Below are 26,008 nucleotides of genomic sequence, written 5' to 3'. Positions count from 1 at the left end.
CAGGGGGTGTGTGTGTGTGCACCTTGGAACCCATAACTACTCTAACAGTTTGTCCACATAAAGACCTGAATGTCTGTGAGAATGCTCTTTATGATTAAGAGTATTTTGCTTTATAACAGATAATTAAAATAGCACAAGGCTTTCACTGTAGTGGTCTTAGTTGAGTGCTTTAGAATTTTTCTAGTACAAAGAAGAAAGAGCAGAATGATACTGGGATATGCTGGTCATATACTTTAGTTAACTAGATGTCAGTGTAGTCCTGCTGTAAAAATAGGTGTTGTATTAAAAGCCTCAGTCATTTAAAAAACAATTTTAGCCCAAGCGAAATGGTAGTGTTTTTTTTCTGAAGAAGCGTAAAGAAGTGTAAAACTCCATTATATTACATGCTATCAATATAAAGCTAGAATAGTAAGCTTTGGGAATTTTTGTTGACTTTTTTTTCCTTTTTTTAAGAAAGAATGTCAGCAGCTTTTTATTAATGGAGAGCCACTTGTTACCACCAACGTGCACATGAAATGGAAAGGAAACAGATTCCAGAAAACAAGTTCTGTTTCAGCCTTGCAAGATGCTGCATGAAGTGGTGAGTACATAACGTGGACTGGGAGCTCTCTTGGCATTGTTTTTGAACAGCTAGAAAAGAAAAAATATTTGAGGTAGAATTTCTGTAAAGAGTGATTAATGTATAGTCAGCTGACAAGGAAAGAAATCTGAGCAAGCGATGCCAACAAATAGTTGATAAATGGAAAGTAGTAGAACAATCAGGAGAACAGAGTAAGTAAAATTTCCTCATGTTGTGGTATCTATTGCTGTGTTAGACTTCTGTGTAAAAGTTGTATAAAGGTATTATTCAGCAGAATTCTGAATTCTTAATATTTTAGAAGCGGAGCACTCAGTATCTCTAAATATTGAACAACTTTTTAGGAAGTAGAATGTTGAATATTCACTGAATGAAAAAGTACTTAACCAGTAAGGTTAGGCTCTAAATCATCACTGTCCTCAAAATAAAACTAAAATCTCTCAATCTTAAAGAGTGTGATATTTGGTGTGTTTTACAAACATTAAATTGATATGAGGAGATTGTTGTATGACCAGATTGCATGTGGCATTGAGATGCTGCCAAATCTGATTCCACTTCCTCATACCAGTTGTCGTAGTTTCTGCTTATGAAACAATATTTATTTATAAGTACATTGCATGTGTCTTTATCTAGGAAGTACAGTTTCTGTGTCCACTGAAGGGCTTCTCGTGCACAGATTAATACAAATTATAAAATAGAATCCATTGGTATTCTAATCCTGATTGAGGCTTGAGTTGTTACATGACTGGTTTGCGTGGTTGTTTGCTGTGTTTTAAAGTACTGTGTAAGCATAAACTGTAGAATTTATTTTTTTTTTTACTTTGGAGATTGAAAGATGAGAACTACTAAACAGCATAGTTTGTTCTGTGGTACTATATTAATCTAAATGTATTGTTTTAAATTCAAGTTGTCTCATAGCTGTGGAAATGCTAATAGTATGAGATAGGTAATTTGCCAAATGCTTGCAAATCTACCCATTTCTAGAAATGCTGATATACTATCATTTTTTTAAAATGTATACACTAAGAAATTATTCACTTAATCTTTCTAAATAGTAAAATAAACTTGTTCAGAGATGTGTCTGCCTTGAGGAACTCAGAGTAGTTAGCAGCTACTGAAGTTGTAAGATTCTTTGGCATTAGTTTCCAGGCAGCTGAAATACATGTGAAAGCGAGTTAGTCCAATATTTTTGTATTTCATATTTTCGTATCTCATTAGTCTGTTTTCAGTTTGTTGATAAGTATGTAAAAGGAAACCAGAGCTGCTGTTTGGTGTGCAAATTAACTGCTGGTGGAGTAACCTCTTACTCATAGATGAGTGTATAATATCCTGGAGCTGAGAGCATTTATTGTTGTGAATAGTTTAGAGTTTGTATTTTGCATGGAAAAATGATACCGCAATCTGTCCTAGTGTTATTTAGATTGAACAAAAGAATGGATCATTTGAAACTATTTTACAGCCTATGATGAAGGTTTGGAGGCAGGGCTTAGTGTCTTCTTGTGTGTATCCATGCATCCAGCACAGTGATGCTGAGTAAATTCTATTATCTGCGTATAGGCTTGTATTGCCTTTAATTTTTGTTACACAAATACGAGTGCTATGTGCCTGTTTTGTTTTTAAATAATTATTTACTGGAAATGGTTAATACAACAATTCACAGAAGAAAACACTGAATTTAAACCAGAATGTGAATGTTCAGATGGTAAGAAGAACTTCTGTCTATTTGCAAAAATCTACTTGAAAGTGAAGACTTGAATTACTGTCGATGTTTCCGAGCGTCCTGTTAGTGTTACTGCTTCAGCAGGAATGTTATAAAGTACATGGCACTGGAGTCATGGTGCAGGCTCAGATTAAACAAAACAAAACCTTCAAGCGTCTTTATCCAACTTGGATGGAAAATGTTCCCCGGAGTAGTAAGGCTGAAAAGTAGAATATGGAACAATTTGGATTTGAGGGGGAGGAAGAGGGAGGTGGTGGGTGTTGTGTCAAGAGACTCCTGGATTTATTAGCAGGCAGTGCTTCATGGCATTCTTTACAATAGGGCTGATGAATGCTCCATTACAATGGCTGATGAATTCACTCACTCTAATGTTAAAATAAAATAAAATTAATTTCAGCTCCCAGGTCGTAGTGAGTATTGTTGGCCTGTAGACAATTTTCGGGGGAAGATTACAAGAACTATGCATTGCTAGCATAAAAATTATGTTTCTGTTGGAGGCTAGAACTAGATTCTAGATGAAGGTTAGGAGTCCTAAGAATAATTTTAAAAACTAGCCAATGCAGGTACGCATGGAATATTGGACACTGAAGTGTACTCAGTGAAGCTGAAAATGGTTAAGTGTGGTTTTTCAAATCTTTTTTTCTTAGTCTGTAGGTAAACATTCAGTTTGGAGTGATTTTGAGTGGTTTTTTTGTCAGTGTAAGATGCTAGATGGATGCAGTTTCACTGTAAGAGAGCTGTGTAAACAGGAGGATGTTCTATCTGTGGTCATTTATGACCATTTGGTTGTTGGAAATTTTGCTCTGTGAGCATAAGTTAGACTTACGTTGTTACGCTGTATATATGTGGAATTTAAAAATGATGTAATGTGTTTATTCGTATCCCACAGGGCTCCCCACAGAGAAGAGCACATAAGAAATTTCAACTGTTTTTTTAACTCTGAATTTAATTCTTTATATATATATATTTATATAAATTTTATTTATTCTTATCCACCTCAGGACAAAAGACTGTTGTGTGCAGTTAAGTAGGCCAGTCTGATTAGAAGCAAATCAGGTAGCAGCTTTAGTATATGTGTAACAGGCAAGCAGCACAGGATATGGCTTTTGTAAAAAGCAGCAGCTGTACATCTTGTGTACTGTGTTTCCATAGAGATGTAACTGTACATAAATAGGCTAATATTTTCAAACAGCTGTCAAACGTTCAACTTAAATGTATGTTTTGGGCACCTGATTTTCAGCGTACTGAGCTGCCATAATTCTAACCAAATTTACAAGGAGTTGCATTTTCTCAAGATTATAAATCCCATGGAAGTGTAATAGTGATTATCCTTTAAGAATATAGAATTTTTCAGTTTGCAGCTGTCATTTGTTTTATTCCTCTTCTATGTGTGGGGGGGGTGTGTATACGAATGAACATGTAAAAATGAAAAAAAAAAATAGAATTGGACATCCCCTCTCTCTGTTGTTCCTGACAGCTCTGCAAATATGAGGCTTACAGTGGTTTACACAGCATGGCCTGAGTTAGCAACTGTCGTTAAAGATCAGTCAGGCTTCCCCTTCATGCTTTTTTCTTTTGCTACCACCCATGTGTTTCTGTCCTTCCTTTTTGCTGCCCCTTAGTGAGTCTGTTCAGCTATCTCTAGCTCTTTTTCCTGTGTTATATTTCTCCCGGCTACATGAGCTGAATCGTTTGTCTATACTAGGGAATAAAACACACCAGGGACTGCTTTCTGGACCCAGAACAAAGTGGCAAGCTTGCACACACCTAACAGTCTTCCTCCTGAAACAGCGTGGTTGCATCCAGCCTGCTGGCGGAGAGCAGTTCGCTCTGCATTTGCTGTCCCCTTAACCCTGCCTGCGCGTTTGTCTGGGAGAGTGCCAAGTTGGTACCAGCCAAAATGGTGTCAGAGAGGAGGCTAACAGCATGGCTTCAGCCTGTGCTCTGGCCCTGGTTTATTTACTATCACAGATGTGGCCAGAGAGGTCAGGCAAGGGCGAGAGCACAGGCAGGATGGAGCTGTGTGGCTGGAAATGAAGAAGAGAGAGAGAGAAGGTGCAGGGCTGACAATGTCAGGGAGCTACGGAAGGGATACCCTTTTGATGTCAGGGAGCTATTCCATTACTTAAGCTGGCTTGTCTAACCGTACCGTTAACGTAACTTTATTTTGCAACCAGCAACTTCAGTTTGGCTCTGCAAGGGCTGTGTCCTCGTAACTGCTTTTTCAAAGGCTGATTCAGTCAGCTGAAATGCCTTCCAAAGTAAATTAAAACTAGTAGATGAAAGTACCTATATGATTTTTTTAACCAGGTTTTCTTATCCTGGCTCTTTCATTGAACTGTCACTTTTCTTCTACCTTTCTGTCATTGAGGTGCTTCTTTAGTTAAAAGAAGTGGGGAAGAGGAGCGGGGTGGCAGGCAGGCAGCAACGGTGATACTGCTGTTAACATAGGGCTCTTAAACTGCTAAGTAGCCACCCTTCATGTCATAAGAAGGATGAGCAGAGAGCTTAGATGCCAGGAAAATAATTGGTTCTATTTTGACATTTTTGGATCGTGAAGGACTGTGAGGCTTGTGATCTCTATAGTGCAGCAAGTGACCTGATTTAGAACTGTGAAGTCATGTGTCCCAAGTATATCCTCTATCTGACGTGTCAGTAGCTTGGAAGTACAAGTACTTGATGTCTGTTTGCCAAAAAATGTAGATTCATGGCATTCATACCTGTTGCCAGGACTCCTGTCAGCAACGCTAATTCAGTGTAAACTTTGTTTTTGTGTGATACGTTGATCACAAATAAAAGCTTTTTAAGGTAGGAATTCCTAAATTACCAGGGCAAAACTGCAAGCCTTTTTCTTAACAAAAAGCCCAACAACAGCAAAAAGGGAAAGAATTCTGTTTCACATTCCACTCTGGGTACACTGAGTTGTGGCATGTCATTAAATCAAAGTTAGTTTATTTTTAGATTTATTTATTTAAACGTAATAGCTGAGTGTCCTGGTTTCAGCTGGGATAGAGCTAATTGTTGGGGGTTTTTTTCCTTCCTTCTTAGTAGCTACAGTAGTGCTGTGTTTTGGATTCAGGATGGGATTTGATACGAGAAGAATGTTGATAACGTACCGATGTTTGCAGTGGTTGCTAAGAAAGACTTTTCAGCTTCTCGTGCCCTGCTAGCGCGCAGGTATGCAAGAAGCTGGGGGGGAGCAGAGCCAAAACAACGGACCCAAGTTGGCCAATGGAATATTCCATATCATCTAACGTCACACTCAGTATATAGATAAAGGTTGTTCAGGAAGTTCCGTTCAGGTTTTTGGGATGGTGGTTTCAGGATTCTCTCTTTGGGATCACTAGCTGGGAATGGACTGGGCATTGCTCAGCGGGTGGTGAGCAATCCCACTGTGCATTACCTGTTTGTATTTTCTATTGTTACTATTATTATTATTTTAATTTTATTTTATTTCCACTATTAAATTTTTTATCTCAACCTACGACTCTCCTTATCCCTCCAACTCTCTCCCTATTCCCCAGGGGTGGGAGAGGCTGGGCGAGCGGCTGCGTGGTGTTTGGCTGCTGGCCAGGTTTAAACCACGACGCTGAGCAACAAGAGCCTGTAAAAGTACTTTGAAGTAATGAGTAAAATTGTAGTACACTGAAGAATAAGTAAATTATGCAACTCCATGTGCTGTTTATAGAAGACATTAGATTTTTGTCTCCTGGTAGAAGAGTATGAAAATTAGCCCATTGGGATTACTCAACTGATTTTCAAAAAGACACTTGCAAGCAGAAGGGGCCTAAATCTGTAATACCTTGTCTGAGGGTCATTCTCTTTTATAGGATATAAATCCTGTTAAGCTGAATTTAGGTTATCAAATATGTCTTGTTATTATGTCTGCGCAGGGGAATAAAGTTTATCGGTGAAATAAACCCACCGAAAATACACAGTGGTGGTGTTCTCTGCTAAGAAGGCGAATTCAGGCTTCTTGAATCTCTTCCAGAAACAGATGTAAATTCCACTGTAGCTTTTCAAATAGTGAATAATCATGGTCTGTTATGTTTGGTGATGAATCATGTGAGGGGTTGCAGATGGTGAGAAGAGTGCAGCTGTGCAGATACTAGAGGAGCGGAGATAGAAGACTAGAGGACCCGAGGGGATGAAGGAGGTGATTTGAGGGTGGGTTGACACGGCTTATGAAGGAGGGGGGTAAGACAGCTGAAAGAGTATTGAAGCTGAGTGTGCCAGGGTAAAGCCAAAGCTGAAACCTGAGATTTAGGGATGGGGAGAATGCTGGAGACTGAAAAGGAGGTATACGTGAAGCAGAAAGATGTTTTTTGTTGTTGATCTTCGAAGCAAAAGTTGCAGCATCAGATAGCAAAGTAACTGGACTTTTGTCCCAAGCCAAAACAAGGAGACCAAACTTAAATGTGGAAGTTTAAGCTGTAAAGGAAAAGAGAAAACTAAGAAGCTTCATGTTCCTTTTAAAGGAATGCTGAGCATAAGGAGGGGAGCTATTGTAGTAACAGATCCAGATGAAAATTTGTGGGTTTTTTTAATTCTGATTGTTTTGAGAAGGGCCTGTGTAATGAGATCGGGGTGGCAAAATCTGGGAGTTTGCCAGGTGGGGAAGTTGTGTCTGACTAGGCGTTCTAACAAAGGGGGATTGCAAGGCTGAGGTTATGGTTGCAGGGCAGGTAAGATTCAAGTGAAGCTTTTCCCAATCTTAAATCAATATGCTAAAAAGTCCAAACCATCCTTCAACTTTTTGCATTAAGTCATTTTAATTTAAGACTTCTTTTCTTTTGTCTCTTTTTAGATTAAAAGTATTGTTCCAAAACAATAGCTCTTTATTCAGGAAGACTGTTGCCATTAAGATGTCTGTAAGAACTAGTATATTTTTGCCCACAGGTCAGAAGTCCTCAGCCAAAGTGAATATTTAACCATTATTTCAAGGACAGCCAATTATCTTTTTCTTAATAAAGTATGCAATTAGGAGTCAAAGTGAGGGACCCTGGAAAATTGTGGAATACTCAAAGTGCTGACATAACTTCAGGTACCCATTGTACTGTTTGTGTGTTCTACAAACCTTAGTAAATACAAAGCAAATCCTGAAACGGGGACAAAAGTCCAGATCTATCTTGGAAGAGAGTTATACTCCAAAACTGCTATACTGAAAACTGTTTTCAAGATTGTTTTCTCATCTCTTTTTTTTTTTTTTTTTTTAGTCTAGTTACCTAAGAAAGTCAGGTATATGCAGTGTGGTCTGCTGTTCTCTCTCCACCCAATAACTTGGAACCTGCAAGTCTTGTCAAATTTGACAGAGGAGTAGTGGTTGCAAAGTCATTAAAGTTCTGTAATTTTTATGAAAGTTGGTAACTGGAAAGAAGAAAGGAAAACACACTATTGACCGTACTGAGGGAATGATGCAATATGAATTCAACAATTATCTGTTCTGTTTGGCCTGTCGATTGCCAATCAGCAGAGGAGCACTAGCAAGCCGGTTGCAACATGTAGCTCTGAACCAGCTACAGCATGTTTGCTGTTTGCATAGTCAGTAGTTCAGGGACGCTGTGTGGGGAGGGGGAACTGTAGTGAGAAGGGGAAAGAGCAGGGAGACGTGGTAGGGTAATGTGGGGTGACAACAGTACGGAAAATTTACGTCTTTGGGAGCAAATCAATAGAAGTTAAAGCTTTTTTATTTCTTCTCCCCAAAGTTGCCCTTTTCCCAGTGTTTTAATGCTGATAATAGTAAAAACCAATACGGATTCTACGTTTCAAATTTGTGTAGTGCCACAACTTGATGCTCTCAAGTTTGTATCACGTTGTTTAAACTCACAAAATTATGTACAACTTCAAAAATTTCATTACCAGTCAACAAACTCAAAACTACTTGGTATCCATAAAATATTAGATTATGTGGCAGAATAATAATATATTATTATATATAACATGTGGCTTTGAATTAGGTTGTATTCAGTTGAAGTATTTATGTCACAGGAACATTCCTTTCCCCTTCTGTCAAAGAGTAAGCAAGGCTGAAATCATACAGCAATAATAAATACAGAACAAAAGATTAGTTAACTATTTCTTATCCTTCATTTTACTATAAATGTAAACTTATGGCAGGTATTTTTATTTATAACACAGCAAGGATTGTAAGTTCTAAAGAGTATGTTACTACCAGTCCTGCCAATAAGGAATTACTGATAATATATAGCAATTGCTATCACACATAAATGTCTGTGGATATAAAACAAAAGGGATTCTTATATTCTAGTTTATAAGAACACATTTTAAGGTATCCATGCACATGCATGATCCCTAAAGATATATTGGAATATTATCAGAGTTTTAGAAAGTACAGCACCGAAGTCTTTGCTTGAGTCTGTAAGTTACTGGCAATAGGGTTTGGGGGTTTTTTCATAAATACAGTATGTTTAAAATCTCACATTTGTTAGTAAGAGTTACTAGACAGCTTTGCTTGTAAAAGTTATAATGTCTCTCTGGATAAAACAGTCATGTATATTGTGCTGGGGTCATTTTTGGGGTTTTTTTTGTTTTTAACAAGCACGTGAGCAGGTAAAACCTCTGAGTTATAGAGGCTTATGTAATAGCACAGTCAATATGTTTAATGGAAAATGGCCAAAAATTTTGCCTGGCACTCCCTCTGTATATATTAGATTATAATTTTAATTGACAATATTAGTTGCACAGATGTCTCTAATTGTTACCCTCTGAAACTTAGTTTTACCACGTGTAGTGAAAATGTACTCTGCAGGAGACTTAGCAAGGGGTTTACATTTTATTTACTTCAAGAATTGATTATATTGGAGATAATCACTTAGTCATCACACTAAAATGCAATTTGTATTTGCCTTTTACCCTCAGATACCTTTATCCTTCAACAAATGAAGTCCCTGGAGAATATCAGGGTCTAGTTGGAAAATTGTTGAGAAGTCACTTTGCATAATCTGAGATGCTGTGGTCACATGTGTAAGGAAACAATTGCAACATTCCAATTTAGTCTTGAGGATCTAGTTTCCAGTGAGTAGCATGTTAGGACAGATGTGTAGGCTGTTTGTAAATGCTGTACACATTGGAATCAACTTTGACTTCACCACTCAAACTTATTGTTACATATTATATTTAGGGAAAAAAAAAAAAAGAATAATGGTTTAGGACATCTCATATGTGCATGCAGTTCATAAAACATAGTTTTTGTGGGATTTTTGGTTTGTTCCTTTTTTGAAATTCTCTTAATTCTGGGCATACCATGCAACCAGATTTAGCCTTAATCTGAGCACCAATTTCTGAAGTCAAGATATCCCTGAACTATCTGTTAATCAATTCAAAATCTTGGCTTATGTAATTAACTTGTCAGACATTTGTACAGTGTTGCAGAACTTTAAAAAAAATTTAAAAAAAAAAAAAAAACAACAAAAAATCCCCCAAAAAACAACTTCTAAATAACTGGGTAAGGAGTTTTGGGACACATGGGGAAAGTAAGAGAGCTTTGAGTTCATTAACATGGTAATAAAAATATAGCAAATACTCAGATGACACATTTGTGTGAACGTGACCTTGGGTCTTGGATCAAATAGCAAATACATAAATGTCATGTTTGTCCGAATGTGACCTTGCATTGGTTCAAATGTCAATCATAAATCAACTCCTAGCTTTTAATGTACATGCAAAGACAACAGCCTCTTAACTGATGCATCAAAGCTTTGTTTCTCAGTAGTTGAGGTCTTCACATGTAAAGGTTTGGCAAACACACAAAGCATCTGTGTGCTAAACACTATATTCTTTTATCTTCATTACCTACAAGGTGTTGTCATGATGTAGAATCTGTGAAGTTTGAAGCACAAATTTCTATGCCATGATTAACATGTGTAGTCATTTGAATCTTGCTCAAGTATGGAATAATTTGAGTGGAATAACAGTGAGTTGAAGAGATATTGACATTGAGACGCATTGGGTAAAGAGTAAAACCTGGAGTTTTTTTGGAGAGAGGGAAAGAAAAAGGGAGAGGGTGTTGCAAACGTAAAGGTATATATAACAGTGAAGTGGGGTTATTGGAAACTGTGGTGAGCTGTAAGTAGTGCTTGTGGAACTGTATTTGAACTTGAAAGAGAGCACATACCAGAGAACACAGAGTACTCTATAACGTAGTGGTTACTAAGATGTTGCCATGGCGTAGTTTCTTGCAGGAAAAGAAAATTCCTATTATTCTTTTGAATCTCTTGTTAATAAAATATACTTGCTTCATTGGTCATGCCTCAAAAATACTGGATATTATTAACTCCAGTCTGAATATTTGCTTTACATGCATTAATAACTAATGTAATAAATTGAATAAACCTTCCTCATACTGTTGTTGAGGCTGACTTTTTGATTGTCATGTTAATAAAAGTATGCTTATTCTATAGATTAAGCTTGTAGTCAATTCTGAACCATGTGTCAGAGCTCATTATTCACTATAAAAGTGGAAACAGAGTCAGGATAAATAGAGAAAGAAAAAAAAATGACAAGTTGCCAGTTTTGGGGGATTTCTAGGCATCTTGACAATAAAAGTTGAAGCAAGACTAAAGACTTTAACACAAAGTTTTCCATTTAAGTCTTTGAGAGTGCTTGCTTGGTTTAGAGTCAGGAATCATCTAGACATCAGACTGGATTATAATGTAGTTTAAAAAAAAACCAAACAAAACCCAAACCAAACAACCCAAAACCTCCAAAAAAACCCAACAGAGAAAAGAACCCACCCAAAAAAGAAAATAGTAAAGTGAAAGAGAACATTATAGGTTACCAATAATCCTATTTTGTAGTTTGTTAACTAATATTACTATTGACTGATACTGAAGTCCTGATTGGTCAACTCTTACAAGAATTTAAAGGATTCAGCAGACATAGATTTAAAAGAGAGATCGGAAAGCTTTACTTTGACACATAGGTACTTCTGACTTCAGCTTCAGTTCAGCTTGCACTAGAAAGAAATGCAGGTCTTGCTATTCCCAATTACAGAAACCACAGAAGTGTTCACTTTTTGGATAGGAAAACTCACATTTAGGGGAGAAAAAAGCAAACCAAAAAATCCCAATGTCATATTGGTATTCTGTGCACACTTGAATCTATTTGAGCTTGACGTTAGTTCAAGCAACAACCCAATCTCCACTCTTTACAGAAGTGAGGTAGGAAAAATAGATTTTTGTTTTATCATCAGGATGTTGCTGCGCATTTGAGTAATGTCACATTTGATGCATCTGATGTCCATTTCTGAGGAAGAAAACAAGCATTCTTCAGATAGATGTAAACTTGAGGTGATAGACCTGTGAGTCTTGTCTCTGGAGCCTGAAGGCAAAGGTTGCAAAACCTTTATGTCCCATTGCTGATGAAGTCAATTCTGGCTCCTGTTGTTAGAGGGGTTAGTGGTGGCTAATTTAAAGATGGGCTTCAGATCTCATTGCACTGATAACCTAAACCGTGGTAATTCTTTACATCTTAAGTTGAGCTTTGTCTGCTAGAGGTTAACTAGCCTAATGTTGTGGATCAAATATCATGAAATATATTTTCTGGTCTAATGTAAAGTCAGTGTAAAAGTCATGTGTGTAAATGTAAAGTGTTCTCAACGGAGTTCCTAGTTACCAAGTTCTTGAGAAGCTTGTTGAATTTCACATTTCCCATTAGAAAGCCATTTGATGTTAGGATTCTTTCCAAGCAGCTGAAGTCTTTCTTTGAGCTAGATTCTACGCTCAGTTTGAGTTTCCAGCACTGGAATGATTATTTTATTTATTGGAGTATATTGTTTCAACTCAGAGTGAATGTCTGTATCTTCCATTTACTGGATTTCTGTGGGAGTTTTACTGCTGGAAGGATGATGAATAACAGTGGGATGTGCATGATCTCCCAAGCCTATATGACAGTTCCATGGCCCTGTCAAAAGATGATACCACTTAATTTAAGAGAGATGCTGTCTGATCTGTAGAGCAGTTTTCAGAGATTTAGGAGACGTGGCTGCTTTACTTCGGGCAATGCAAGGGCCTGGTTTACAGGTCCAGCCTGTAAAATCATTGGATTTTTCAGAGGGGATTCAGGCTGCACATACACATGTATTTGTTGGTCCTGTCCTACATGTATCCCTCTCCTGAATCGCTTATTTCTGCTCCCTCCATTGAACCAGCACAAATATTTGTAAAACTTTCCAGTGAACTGGATCAGGGAAGTGATCTGATCAAAAACTACTGCTTTTTAATTTGTAATCATGGCCTCGAAGATCAGTCATGGCTCTGGAAAGTCTGCTGAGTCCTGCTCAACCCAGACATATAAGCTTGACATTAGGTGAGATGAATACCCCTGTTATGTCTGTTTGCTGAAAATTAATTTCTGCTTTGTAACTTATTTCTCCATTAGTAATAGCATCTGTTGTGTGAGAGGGTATGATATTTGGGATAAATAGTTTAATTACCTCCTGAATAGTTTTGTTGCTGTCTTGAACAGTAATCTTGGCAAAACAAACAGTTTTTTTAGAACTAGTTAAGAGTCTAATAAATGTGTTACACAATTGAAAGCAAACATTGGAGGAAATAGTGAATATATAATCACGAAGGTATAGGAAGCAGCTGAATGGTTTTAAAGCAGAAATGTTGCATTTAAAAGGGGGATGAGTGGCCCTGCTCAGAGACATTTATCTTTCTTCTATATATTCTAGGCAATGAGACTCCAGAGAGGCAGGACCCATGAAGTAGCTTCTACCCTGTGCCACTAAACCTTGGAAAGAAGCTACAGGGAGATGCCAAGAGGGATTGAAGCTGGCTTAGTAACTGCAAAGTAGTTGAATAGTGACTGTTAGTGATTATGTCATTGTTCTCTGTATTTTTTCAGTCTGTGCTTCCCTGCCCCCCTTTCCTTGGCTGATTAGTTGCTTTTTTTTGCTGTCTTTTTCTGTGTAGGGTTTGCCCAAACTTTCATAGCTGAGCAGCCATTTCAATAAGTATTTTGTGCTTTTTGGTCTCTGTAGGTGGTGATATTGGTGCAAATGCTCAATTTTTAACTGTGGTTTTGTATATACTGCAGTTATAAGCAAGTCAAAGTTCCCTTTCATAAGGAGATATGGTAGCATTTTGTCTAGCAATCCAAGATGACTTTGTATGTCTTGCCTTTAACTGAGTGTTTTTACAGATTGAGGTTTTAGATTTTTGCTTGGGAGGGACATAAATGTTAAACCTAGAGCCTTAAATTTCTATTAATGCAGATTCTGCATTATGGCTGTTTTGCACTTTAGCAATATGTAAGGAATCTTTCATGTTTAGTATGGCTACCTCCTCTTGACAACCCATGTTTTCTCTTCAGAATTTGTACCCTGATGTTATGTTTTACTGTTGGTAAATACTCTTCTTGCCACATGACAGGTGTTGCTTATGTTAGTATCTCCTCACATATGTTCTTACTTTGAAAGTGGTTTGCACCAGGAGAAGTGTGGATTTGTAACACTGGCTTGTAAGTGATATTTTATAATTTTATTAAGTACTGTCCTTATTTTTTTCAAAGTAAAAATAACAACTAACAAAACAGTGACATTCTAAGAACTGAGATTTTTGTTGAACTAGTGGGAACCTGCATGCCAAATTCTATATATATTGCATGATACAAGAGTTTCTGACAACATCATTATACCTTTCTACGTAGCTGGAAAACATCTGTTTTGCATCCGCCACAAAATAAGCTTAACTTTAAAATCTCAACACTTTGCCTAAATAAGCCACGTTGGCCTTATCGTTACATTTTCTTTGACTCGTGGTGGGCTAATAGGAGCTGGTGCTGCAGGATAGAGGAATCATATGTGCTCCTGATGGTCTGACAAGAGTACATCTAGTTGAGGAATATGTCTGCTTGGTGTAACGTACATAGTTGCTCACACGGTTCTGTTTGTGCCTGACCTGCTGTTGTGCACATCATCTGACTTCTGACTTATGTGTACAGCATGGTAATTCATCTGGTTTAGTCCCATCTTTAAAAGTACTTGCTTATGGTGTTGGTTAATTACTTGTATGGAAAAGTTGATAAAAATTGTTTCTTTTCCATAAGAAAATCTTGGCTTTCCTCTCTCTTTTTGGATCATGTCTTTTAAAATCCAATGGGACGGAAAATCCTGGGACCAAAGGAATGCTGCTGCCTGGCTCAGTAAGTTCTGCTTGGGTTTGGCTGAATAATAAAAAAAAAATCCCATATTGTTTTTACCACTTTTAATATCTATCAGCAAAATATTTGCAGGGTTTCAGAGCTTTATCAACACTTTTCTTGTGAGATGTAGAAGTGTGTTATCACTGCATCTTCTGATGCAATTAGAGAAGCGTGTTCAGGTGAGGAAAGCTAAAACCATCGTGGTCCCCACTTTCTGAAGCCAACAGACTTGCCTCTGTGGCTGTATTCTTTCTTTAAGAAACTCTGTAGTGTTCCTCCAGCTCTGCAAGTACTTACAGCTCAGAGAATGAGGATTGTCTTTTCTCTCTTTTTGCTTAGGCAAAGAATGTTCTTCCTTTTTGGTCAACCAATAAATTAACAGCTCTTTTCCTGCTGCAGACTAATACAGACCAGGTTGTTTTACAGGCTGTGTAGTTCCACTTCGGTTTAATGTGCTGCCCAGTTATAAAGGGAGTGATCTGGGGAAAGAAGAACATTGTGCAGTATATATGTAAATTTTACCATAGTGGATAAAAAAATAAGATAGCATAATCAAGGTTGCATAGAATTTTTCATTATCTAACTATTAAGAGCTTAACTTTGCAATTTTCATATCATTTTTTAAAATTAGGGTATGTGAATTTTGATTTGTTTTAAAGGCAAGGATGCTTATAAGTTGCATAAGGTCTTGGAGTATAACTGAGTAGATGGAGAAAAATACAAAGTTTTTCTGTTTTTTTTTTTGTGGGGGTGTAGCTGGCAATCTTGGTGAAGAGATGGCTCATGAAAATTTTTCATCTCATGCATAGCAAATTCTTTGCCTTAAATTCTTAATACTTTGTAAAATATAAAATAAGATTACAAAGTATGAAAACTGAATCAAATGTGACAGGATGCATCCTTTCCCAGATAAGAAACTGGATTTCATATTTTAGGTGCCAAATCTTATTTTCGATTATTTTTATTCTCAGTTGGTTTTTGTGTGTTGAACTGGGATATTGGAAATATCCTGTAGATTAAATATTTCAGGCTTTTCCTATTCACCTAACTTTTCTAAAAGTATCTGCACTCAGTAGTTTTAAATGTGCTGTGTTCAGCCACAACATTCTCAGAGTGACCTAGAGGTAATGATTGTTTCAACTTTAACCTTGGTATTTGCAAGCAAGCCCTTTACACGATCAATTTGTTTATACAGTAAATCCAGACTTTGGTACTGCTTCTCAGAGACCTTTGTATCTCACAGACCTGTTTCCTTACAGGGATTATCCCTACTGTGGCAAGTATTAAGTGTGGAAGGGCCAGGGGTTTAGTCTCCCACCATCCCTTTTCAAAAATGAAGCAAATAACTGACTGCTGCATGATTAGGTTTTTTTCTTTGATATTCTGACTGCGATTTCTTTAGAACTTGTTTCAGGTTTGTAGGTAAGTTACTCATTGGGTATTTGCAGTGTGGTGGTGGGAAAAGAGGACTAATTTCAGAGATAACAGGCTGTGAGAGAGCACGAGTAAAACCTGTTTATCCTTAAAACCATAATTACATGAAACTGTGTTTTATTTTTCTATGTCATACTCTCTTGTTTTCAGTGTACTTTGTGTGTGTTTGTGAGTGTAGGAAAGGGGGTACGGAGACTAAAATATCGTACAGGAAACTGTGAAAATCCTCTGCCAATGTCTTTGTGGCACAAAATTTTTCTGAAGTCTTAAGAGTAAGAAGAAATGTTGACATACGCAGCTGCTTGAGTGGAATCATCATGCTGCAGCTACCACATCTACTGTTGTAACATGCACAGCTTTTTTTGTAAAGCAAAATACTCTCTGTGAATATTACTTAAATGAACTTCATACTCATTACCCTTTTTATTTTAGAAGCTTTATTTTCATACAAGCAAGGATCAATGCATATTAAGTGAAACCTGCCAATGAAAGCATATGCATGTGTAAACATGCACAAAAGGCAGAGAAGACAGAAGGCAAACAGTTTATTACATGAATACTAGACGTTTTTCTGTGCTTATAAAAAATTAATTATAACTTTTTCAGTAATGAAAATATTAGTATATTTTGACAGCATGCAGAAAGGGTTATGTAATGGCTATGCTCGTTAAGGTAGCTAGTTAATCAATGACAAGAGTCATAATGATTAAGCAGCTGTAATTTGCTAGGAGCGTTTGAAAGTACAAAAGGGTATGTAATTTAATAGTTAAAACAATAAGCACTTCATTTATGTTTCACTAGCTGTTAGGTTGTTCTCAAATAAATTCAGCTAAAAAGACTGATGAATTTTAAATACTGTAAATGTGGAAAAGCGTGGTGCAATTCGGGCAGTAGCAGGCACGCTGCCGAAAGAGCTGTTGCCACGTTCAGAGTTCAGCTATCAAGCCTTTCCTTTGCTTTCCTGTCGAATGATGCCTATTTTATTTCAAGGTAGACTTCAGTGTTCACTTAATCTTTTAAAGATACTTGTGCTGGATGAAGAAGTTGTACTTGGAGAGTTGTACGTGATTCAGTAGGGAACTTGAAGTAACGTTGGGTACAAGGAGTCTAGTACCTCCTGGGACCTCCCCGGCTATCCTGGGGCAGAGTGCTCGTGCAACATATCTGCAGGGGAATATAATGTTTCTGTGCCATGAACAACTCTTTTACCTTGGGACAACTTCATGAAGAGCACGCTGGAGGAGCAGTGCCAATCATAGGCTCTGCCTTTGCTTTCCTTTTTTTTTTTTTGTTGATGGCTCCTTAGGGAGGCAAATTTGGAAGTCTGCTTTGGATTGCTGGAGAACAGTTGTTGTTATTGTCAAATATCATTACAAAAGCAATGTACGTCAAGATTTCTTTACTCTTTTTCCCTCACCACAAAATAGCCATGTCACAGGGATATTTCAGAAATAAAATACATAAAAGGGATTTCTCATTTCTCAACTGGAGCATATTATCTTCCAGTTGTATCAGGGATATCAGGTGCACAATGTAACATTTTGGACTCTCTTAGATAACTGACAGCAAATAGCAGTGAGTTCCAAGTGTTACTGAGCTGCTTCATGCTGCCTCAACAGAGAAATTGTACAAAGATGTTCAAGATTGAAAGTATTGGCAGAGAATAACAGATGATGTTAACCAGAAATGTTTGCAGTTGATTCTTTGTCTTTCCTACTTTGTGAAAGTACTGTTTTGTAAGGCACTCTGCATCTGCAAAATTCCTCTGCATCCTGAGTCTTCATGGTATTGGAAGTGTTCTCCTGAATACATGCAGATGGTTTAGCAACAAAATCTTTGTCAGATGATCTACAATAATCTGTGCTGTTTTCCTTTGGTGTGTGACCATACATTCCTAAAGCATTGGGGTAATTATTTTTTTTAGTAGTCTTTTATTTAGGGTATTCATTCATATAATTTCTGATTATTTCTTTTCTTCAGTAACTATGGTCATGTATGTTACAATCTTTTTAATTTCTATTTTGTGTCTGCTGACAGGCTTCTGAGTATCAAATGTAGATATATCTTAATATTTTGTCAGAATCCAAGCAGGTAGGATTTATAAGAGAAATGAAGGTGGTTCTTGGAGACAGGACAACTGTTGAGCTTTAAAAGGAAGTGACAACTGGAATTTATTTTACTAAATAGTGTCAGATTATGGAACTTTTGTAGGGACTATAATTGATAGCAATTATGCTTCAATCCTCTATGGGAAAGAAGTTACTCAGTTTCAGTTTTCCAATATAATGTTCTGTTACACTGTAAAATAATTAAGCATCACAATCAGTATTGCTTGGATGCTCTTAAAAGCTGCACCAGCCTTCCAACTGATCCCTTCAGAAAGAAGTTGAGAGTACATGAAAACTCTTATATTGCTTATAAATATTTTATGACAGTGCTGGCAATCTGGCACAATGTGCTAATGAGTATTTAATGTATTAAATTGGATAACTTAATTTGACAGTTATTTTTAAATACAGCCAAGCTGTGCATAGCGATAGATTAGCAATGTGACACGTCCAAGTAAAATCAACAGTAACATACCTGTTGTCTGTAACTGGTGTTAGAAATTGTGGATAAATTCGCATTCTTAGTCTCCTAGATACTCCTATTTGCTCTACACCATGTGATGTAAAACATATTTTCCTTTTCTAGTTAAAATTATCCTGTTCCAAAGAAATTGGGCAGATGATCTTTACTAAGGGTCCTTGTAGTACGATGGCAAATTTGTAATAGTGACAGCATCTGGGTTTTTTTCCTGCTGAAGAAGGGACAGTGGAATTCTATCTCATTTGGTTTATAACATCAGCTGTTTAGAGAGAGAATTCTTATAATTTGTGAGTCCTTTCAGTCTTCAGCATTCAGAACTGACTGTTGTATTTGGCATGGTTTTAATAGCCAAAATACAATGAACCTTCTGAAAACTTTACCATCTCAGTTATGCTGGACAGATCCTGAAATCTTCAGTGTTTACTTTCATATAAAGAACCCCATTTTAGCCTGTGAACTAAGTAAAATGAGTAAAAGCTCTGGATTTTGCTGTGTGTTTGTGTCTGCTACTCCTTTGGTTCTATTCTTCCACGTATATGGTAGGCTGGGGGGGGGGTGTGAAAAAAAATCTGTATCTTTGCTCCACAGTGGTATCTGGGTTGGAAAAAATTGTGTCACAAGCTAAGTACTGGAACTATTATTTTCATGAATTGCAGGAAAGAGAATCTAACTAGACACTGTTTGAGTAAACTCTTTTTTTTTTTAGCCTCAATATAGTTTCTTTCAAAAACTGGCACAACAATACACAAAGCAGTAATAAATTGCCCAGGGATATATAAAACATATTGGTTTGTTCTAATCATCAGAGTTTATGATTTCACTACAATTTCAATCTTCCCCTGTACCCGAGGGGTTAACATTTTTACATCTGTTCACTTGTCTAAAAATGAATAATGGGTATGTGGGATGTACCACTAGAGCCATTTGGTATCACAGTTTGGGTACTCTGAAAATCAAAGGCAAGTTTTGCCAAGTCTAATGTATATACTTTAAATGACATTGATTGGCTGGAAGGATGCAAATTGTGGAATAGAAAGCCTTATGTAATACAGATGTATTTTTTTAAATTGTTTGTTTTGCCTTACAGTCATGTAATGAAAACATTGGAAAATGCTGTAGGAGTGATATATATGGTTTTTCATGAGAGAGCAGGAAGTAAACCTGAAAAACAAATAATTTAGAAAGTGTATATGCACTGAAGGTTGTTACAAGCATAACTTGTAAGCTTCTTTAGAGTAGCTCATTCTGCCTTCAGTTACATCTGTGTAATACCTTGTAAAGTTATGCAAATATTAGTGAAGGCAGGCTTGCTATCAGCCTGGGTATAAGAGGCTTGATTGTGGATAACTTGCTTGAAAACATTTTGAAGTGTTTTTAATATAACTGAATACAAGTGATGGCTGTCTTTTGTCATTAGGATGTAAAGCAGTAGTCAGAACTTTGTATTACTTTTAACTGTACTCTTTTGGTCAATTACATAGACAATTTTATTTTTTTTTCTACAGAATAAATGCCTGATTTTCATGGGATGAATCTGTCACACATTATCAAAGAAAAGGATTGATTTATTAATACAAAATATTTAGTGTCATAGGAATCAAACTAGTTGGTATTTGAAACTTGAAATAACATCAAGGAAGAGTTTGGTTTTTTTTTTTATCATAACATAGCACTTTTATTGTAAAATCAGCATTTGTATATCCCCATATAGCCGGTTATTGGCAGTTTCAAGCTTCACAATAAACTGCAGTGAACACGTGTTCTTTGCAAAAGCCGGTGTTGAGCAGTAACCACAGTAACAGTCAGAGCTTCTCTAACTCTGCCCCTGCGTATTCATTGCGTGGACAGGACTCTGCAGCAGTAGGTGTTTGTACGCATACAGAGCATAACACAAGTATCAGTTACTTGGTGTAAAAGATGAGTTTCTTTTAGCAGAATTATATTTATGTAGCAGTAGTAACGTTAGGCAGTACGTTTACTAATTCCTTACCCAACAAGTCAATAGAAGAATTAAAATTTGCGACGTTTTCTTAGGAAGCTGTGGTGTTACTCAAAGTTGATGACCCTGGTGGCTAGTTTTGAAGGCAACTTAAACTTCATTGTAGGACATAAAAATAATTCTAGGAATTATATTAGATTGTATATGCTGTAGCAGTCATGCTGAAGGTGTTCTTTGACCAAAGTAGGTCAAAAAGTATTAGTTTGGCCCATTTCTACAACAATTTAGTATGAGACAGTATTTTGTTCTCTGCAGTGTCATGACCTATTGAAAAAATTTTAAAAAGATGAGAACTGAGGACCAAATCAACATATCTAAAAGCTGTTAGATAAGGTGAGCCAAGACTGCTCAAACGTAATATGTATGGATATTGATATTTGTTATTTTTCTATAAATTCTGGTGGGAATTGCATAATGCCTGCTATAGAAACACAATATGTAAATTTTATCAGCAAAGGAGAGAAAATAATAATCTACATATTGATCTTGTCATAACTTTAATTCATATTGAAGTATTTTGGAGATGGTTTTTATTCTCTCTTCTGTTGATGATTCATGTTGCATAAAGCTTCTGGAGCAAAAAAATGGTGTATAATATTTCACTATTGGATTAGAATTCATGTATTCAGTATGCTGTAACTGATTCAAATATTTTTTAAAAATTCTGATACTGTAAACACAGGATTTTTTAAAATTATTCTTTCACCAGTGTAAAGAAGTTTAAGTGACTGCTCTACTCGATCAAAATGGTGGACACTGAAAACCAGCTCTATCCCCTTACTCCCTTGGAGGAGGATGATATAGGCAGCCCGTTATCTGGAGAGTTCCTACAAGATATGGAGAACATTCAAGACATCTCTCAGTCTCTAGGTGATGATAGCTCTGGAGCTTTAAGTTTAACAGAGTTCCAGTCACTGGGAAATGGTCCGGGATCTGATGGATCGGTTATAACAGGTAAGAGAGTTTTGGTTGCCCATAAAACTTTATTTTATAAATATGTAGTGATAGAAATCAAAAACTATTTTAATGCAATAATTGTTGTTTATGACTAAGTGACACTTAGAAATATATAAGCTGATTATAGTATGGTCTTAAAATAGGGCAAAAGTTAACTAATTAGATAAATGTCACTTAAAAATTACTGTAACGCTGGTTTAAATTATTAGTATCAAGACCTTTTTCAAAATAACTCTTAAAAATCACTATTACTATGTATTGTAGCATATAGGAAGTCACAATATTGCACTAAAGGAATTCCCCATTTTTTAAAAGATTTTTCAAATCACATATATTTGAAAAGTATTGTGAAGTGTTTGCCAAGAACTTATAATCGAACCCTTAAAAAGCTCACCTAGAATCCCAGTATATTTTAGTGTACTGATGTTTTGAACATGCTGTTTTCTCCTCTCAAGAGCAACTTCTACACTGGTTAAAGTAACAGGCTCAGAGTGCTAATACGTTACATAAGGTCTTTGTGAGAGGCTTGCTTTGAGAGATCAAAATGGAAATCGTTGGAGTGGTATGGGACACTGCAATAATGTCTGTAAGGTATTCCTTTTGAAACAGTGGTTTTACAAATCTTTTAGCAGTAGAACAATTTTAAGGAGTTTATGATTAGCTTTCTGGTTGGTTTACATTATGTTTTGTTTTGGGAGTTTCTCACTTTAAATTAATTCCAAGGCTGTGATCACTATATTTCCTTACAAAAACTGCACTAATACAACTGAGGTGTGCCTCTGGGCTAAAGTGGTTGAAATGAATAGTGTGACTTTTGAAGGGAGAAGGGAGACCTGCCTCTTGGCACTATTTTCCAAAGGAATGTTTGTAGAAGTATGATTTGGGTCCCTTTTGGTTGCTGACCTTCACATGAGAGAGATGCCTTCTACAGAAGTTATTATGTGCTAGGTTTATAACATAGCACTCTGAGACGTGATTTTTTTTTTTAATTATTTGTGTGTATATGTGTACAAGTCCTACAATAGCTTCTACTGTCACCTTCTAATTTGAGTATTCAGTGTTCATTGCACAACGTTCTAGTTTTGCTGTTTAGAGAAGATGGAAAATAAATTTTTAAGGCTCAAATTCCACAAGGCAAGTAAAAAGAAATGAGAATCACACTTTAAAAAAAAAAAAAAAAAAATCCTGGGTTTTAGGCAGCTCTTGATGACTTCGATGCCTGTGGGCTTGGCAGTGCTGGCAGTGCAGACTGAGCTTGATGCCAAGGTTTTTTCTAACATACTTGCTGACCTACATTCATGAGCGTTTCTTAATCTTTCTGTTAAAATAACACGCCCATTAATTTGCTAAAGTCTTGTGGTGCGAGTTGCAAGATGGAAGATAAAAGAAATTCTGGCCTCAGAAAGTATTTTCCTCAAATAAGGTGGAAATATTAATTGAAATAATTACGGTTGGAATATGTTAGTTTTCTAACATGTTCATCTAGTAGTAAAAGGTCTGGAGAGTTTATTTCATTGTACAACAATTCAGAAATGCTTTTCCCGTTATAATCAAAAGGTAAAATATCTGAGCAAGGCTTCTGTTGCTGGATTATTTTAGAAGCAGACTTCTTACCTTCCTTTTAGTAGCTGTTTTGTCTTTCTACTGATGTGCAGGAGCATGCTTTCACTGGAGAAAATTCCTTAGAGAAGTTGTGTAACTGCTTTGTAGGCCTCATCATTTAAAACTACGAGTAGCTCTTCAAAAGTCAAGGGCACTTTAAGTGTATCTTAAGTGTAACTCAGCATGAGCTGGGAATATGTCTCTTGTCATAGCATAGCAATAGATCTGATGCTCAACCCTACGGCATAAGAGATGGAAGATGTAAGAGCAAGATGAGCCGTTAGTAACCTTTCTGGAAAGAGCAAGTGACAGGCTGAACAGATATTGTGATACAAACTTGAAGTCATGAGGGATTCTATTCCATTGTGTTGGGTTTTTTGATTTTTATATTTTCTACTATTTGTCTTGAGCAGTAAGTACATGTTGAATACTGCTTTTCAGTTTCAAATTTGTTATTTGTGAAGGGGGTATATGTGGGGTTTTATGGTTAAGAAAACTTCCTTGATTTAAAAGAAGTATTAATTCAGTACTTTGTAGTTACTTATTTTAAGTTGTGGGATAAAAAACCTTCATGTTTACATCAAATTGAGAAACATTGAAAAAATCAAGGTAAAAAATGAAACTTGGGAAAACCTGGAAAAGCTTGGTTTTTCTCTTATTTTGTGGTGCATATTTATTGAATCCTCAAGAGCCATTATCACCCTTCTGTTCTTGTTATCAGGGTTACTTTGGTAAGGCTTTTTGTTTGTTGACATTGTATGTTTCATCAAAATTAGCGGGGTACACCCTGTGTGTTGTGTGTGTTTGTACTGTTGTTATAAATATTAATTATTTTTCAAACACTTATGGCCAAATTATTACTTCACTTAATGACTATTATTAACTCATGATTATTTTTTAGAATAAGCTCATTTTTGTGTGGATTTAGTATAGAAATGGTATCAATCTTGATAGTATAGTATTTATGAAGTGTTCCTTTTTCTTTTAGACACCCTTTCACCAGCATCCAGTCCTTCATCCATTAATTTTGCCACAGCTCCAGGTAGCATAGATGAATCACCCAGTGGAGCATTAAACATTGAATGTAGAATTTGTGGGGATAAAGCCTCAGGCTACCATTACGGAGTACATGCTTGTGAAGGTTGTAAGGTACAGTCGTAATTTTCTTTTTAAGAACCTAAATCATGTTGCTTTATTTACAGGGTTATATGAAGATAAACATTTGTTACATAAATGTTTAATTAATATAATTCTAGCCATTACAATTATTTAAATAATAAACATATCTGTGATCTTTTTTCTGAAAGAAATTTTTCAGATACCGTAACCAGATACTATAACTCAATACCAGACCTTCATCAAGCAGGGGCAATTCACAATGATAATTTGAATGCTGCTTTTCTGGATATAGTTAGTTAAACACTAAAACAACTTAAAACACTAAACTGTGACTAAAAGTCAAAGCCTACTTGCTCCACTAGTGTTTTATTTGTGTTAGGAGAATGGCTGTGAGAAGCATGTGAGTTTGCCACATTTCCATTATAACAGTAACAAATCCTGAATTTCTCATCTCCACCACATTCTGCCTGAATCACTTAGTTTTGTACCTCTTGTAGTTCTGGGAGCCAGTGCATGTCTCTGGGGCAAATTAGTGTTAACATTGATGTATAATTTTTGGGATGATATGGCTTATGAATTATAAGATTATTTTCTTTTTCTTTCTAATGTTTTAGTTTTCCATATTTTTTTCTAAATTATAATATAAGGTAAGAGGAATAATTGTATATGTGTACATTTTTTTCATGCACAATGTCAGAATATGTAATTCAAATATAAATTTTACAGAATAATGATAGAATATCTATTAAGAGATGGGGAGCCAGTTCACTGTCAGTTGTGTCCCACAGTCTAAACGACATGTTGTTATGTCATGTGAAGCAAAACGTTGCAATGTCTCTAAATTTGCTAACTCTGTGATTTTGTAGTAGGAGACTAAACTTACGTTGCATTATCAAGACGTCACGGTGAGATCTGTTAAGTTATAGGTTTTTCTTTGTTTGTGTGACTTGCACATATGAAAGATGAAGGTTATTTCTGACAGGGGATGCTGAGAGACTGCGTACCAAAGCAGTATGTGAGCTGGTTTTTGTTTAACCCTCAAGGGCAAGTCTGCTCAGGTACTCTGGGCTCTTGATCTTCTCCCAGGGAAGAGGGCTGAGAGCTACTCCCTCCTTTCCTGTCTGCCATTCTATACATGCCTTCATACACACCATTTCACTGCACAGATTCTAACCTCTGGACAGGTTATACTTTGCATATTGTTTTGCTAGTGACATCAATAAACAATAAAAGAAAAAAAATTTACCTGTATGATTGAAGTTTAGTACTCAACATTCTTTAACATTACATATTCTTCTCTCAAACTTTTTATAGGGTTTTTTTAGAAGAACAATTCGTTTAAAACTCATCTATGATAAATGTGATCGCAACTGCAAAATTCAGAAAAAAAACCGTAATAAGTGCCAATACTGTCGTTTTCAAAAGTGCCTTTCAGTTGGAATGTCACATAATGGTAGGTAAGAGTGCCCTTAATTTGTTTGTTCCTACCCAGAGTCTGCTTCTGGAAGCAGGCACTTGGATAGCATTTTTACTTACACATAGGAGTTGAACCTCAGATTTTTACAGTATAGATCATGGCAGGGGACACCAGTTTCCCTAATGAGTAGTTAATGTAATTGATATCCAGCTGCCAAATGTACTGTTGTGAGCTTTACGCAATTTGCCGGATGTCTGTTTGTCCATATGAATGTTCATTTAGTTGCTTTCTTCACCCAGAACTTTGGCACCATTACTCCCATTGAAACAAATTTCAATACTGGAAGATTTCTGATCAAGGGCGTTGTAGAGGAGCAGGAGAGGAACAACTAGCTCATTGTAGGAGGGAGTGACGTAGGATAGAAAT

The 26,008-nt window shown here is 36.4% G+C and overlaps 1 protein-coding gene across 5 annotated transcripts in view; it reads left to right on the top strand.

The window, feature by feature from the left end:
- Window positions 1-26,008, top strand: part of PPARA (peroxisome proliferator activated receptor alpha) — a 43,625-nt gene that overhangs the window by 2,521 nt on the left and 15,096 nt on the right. For 2 of the 5 annotated variants that reach the window (XM_074872104.1, XM_074872103.1), the window contains 4 exons: window positions 458-580; window positions 21,197-21,441; window positions 24,035-24,195; window positions 25,480-25,618. In XM_074872104.1, coding sequence (XP_074728205.1) covers window positions 21,234-21,441; window positions 24,035-24,195; window positions 25,480-25,618 — 508 coding nt within the window. In that variant the 5' untranslated portion in view covers window positions 458-580; window positions 21,197-21,233. Of the gene's footprint in view, window positions 1-453; window positions 581-14,449; window positions 14,466-21,196; window positions 21,442-24,034; window positions 24,196-25,479; window positions 25,619-26,008 lie in introns of those variants that run through there. The other 3 variants (XM_074872102.1, XM_074872101.1, XM_074872106.1) reach the window with 2 other exon arrangements.

The sequence above is a fragment of the Strix uralensis genome, chromosome 5, assembly GCF_047716275.1.
Source record: "Strix uralensis isolate ZFMK-TIS-50842 chromosome 5, bStrUra1, whole genome shotgun sequence".
NCBI lineage: Eukaryota > Metazoa > Chordata > Aves > Strigiformes > Strigidae > Strix > Strix uralensis.
Note: the sequence above shows the minus strand (reverse complement) of the source record. Positions and strands in the feature narration are given on the sequence as shown.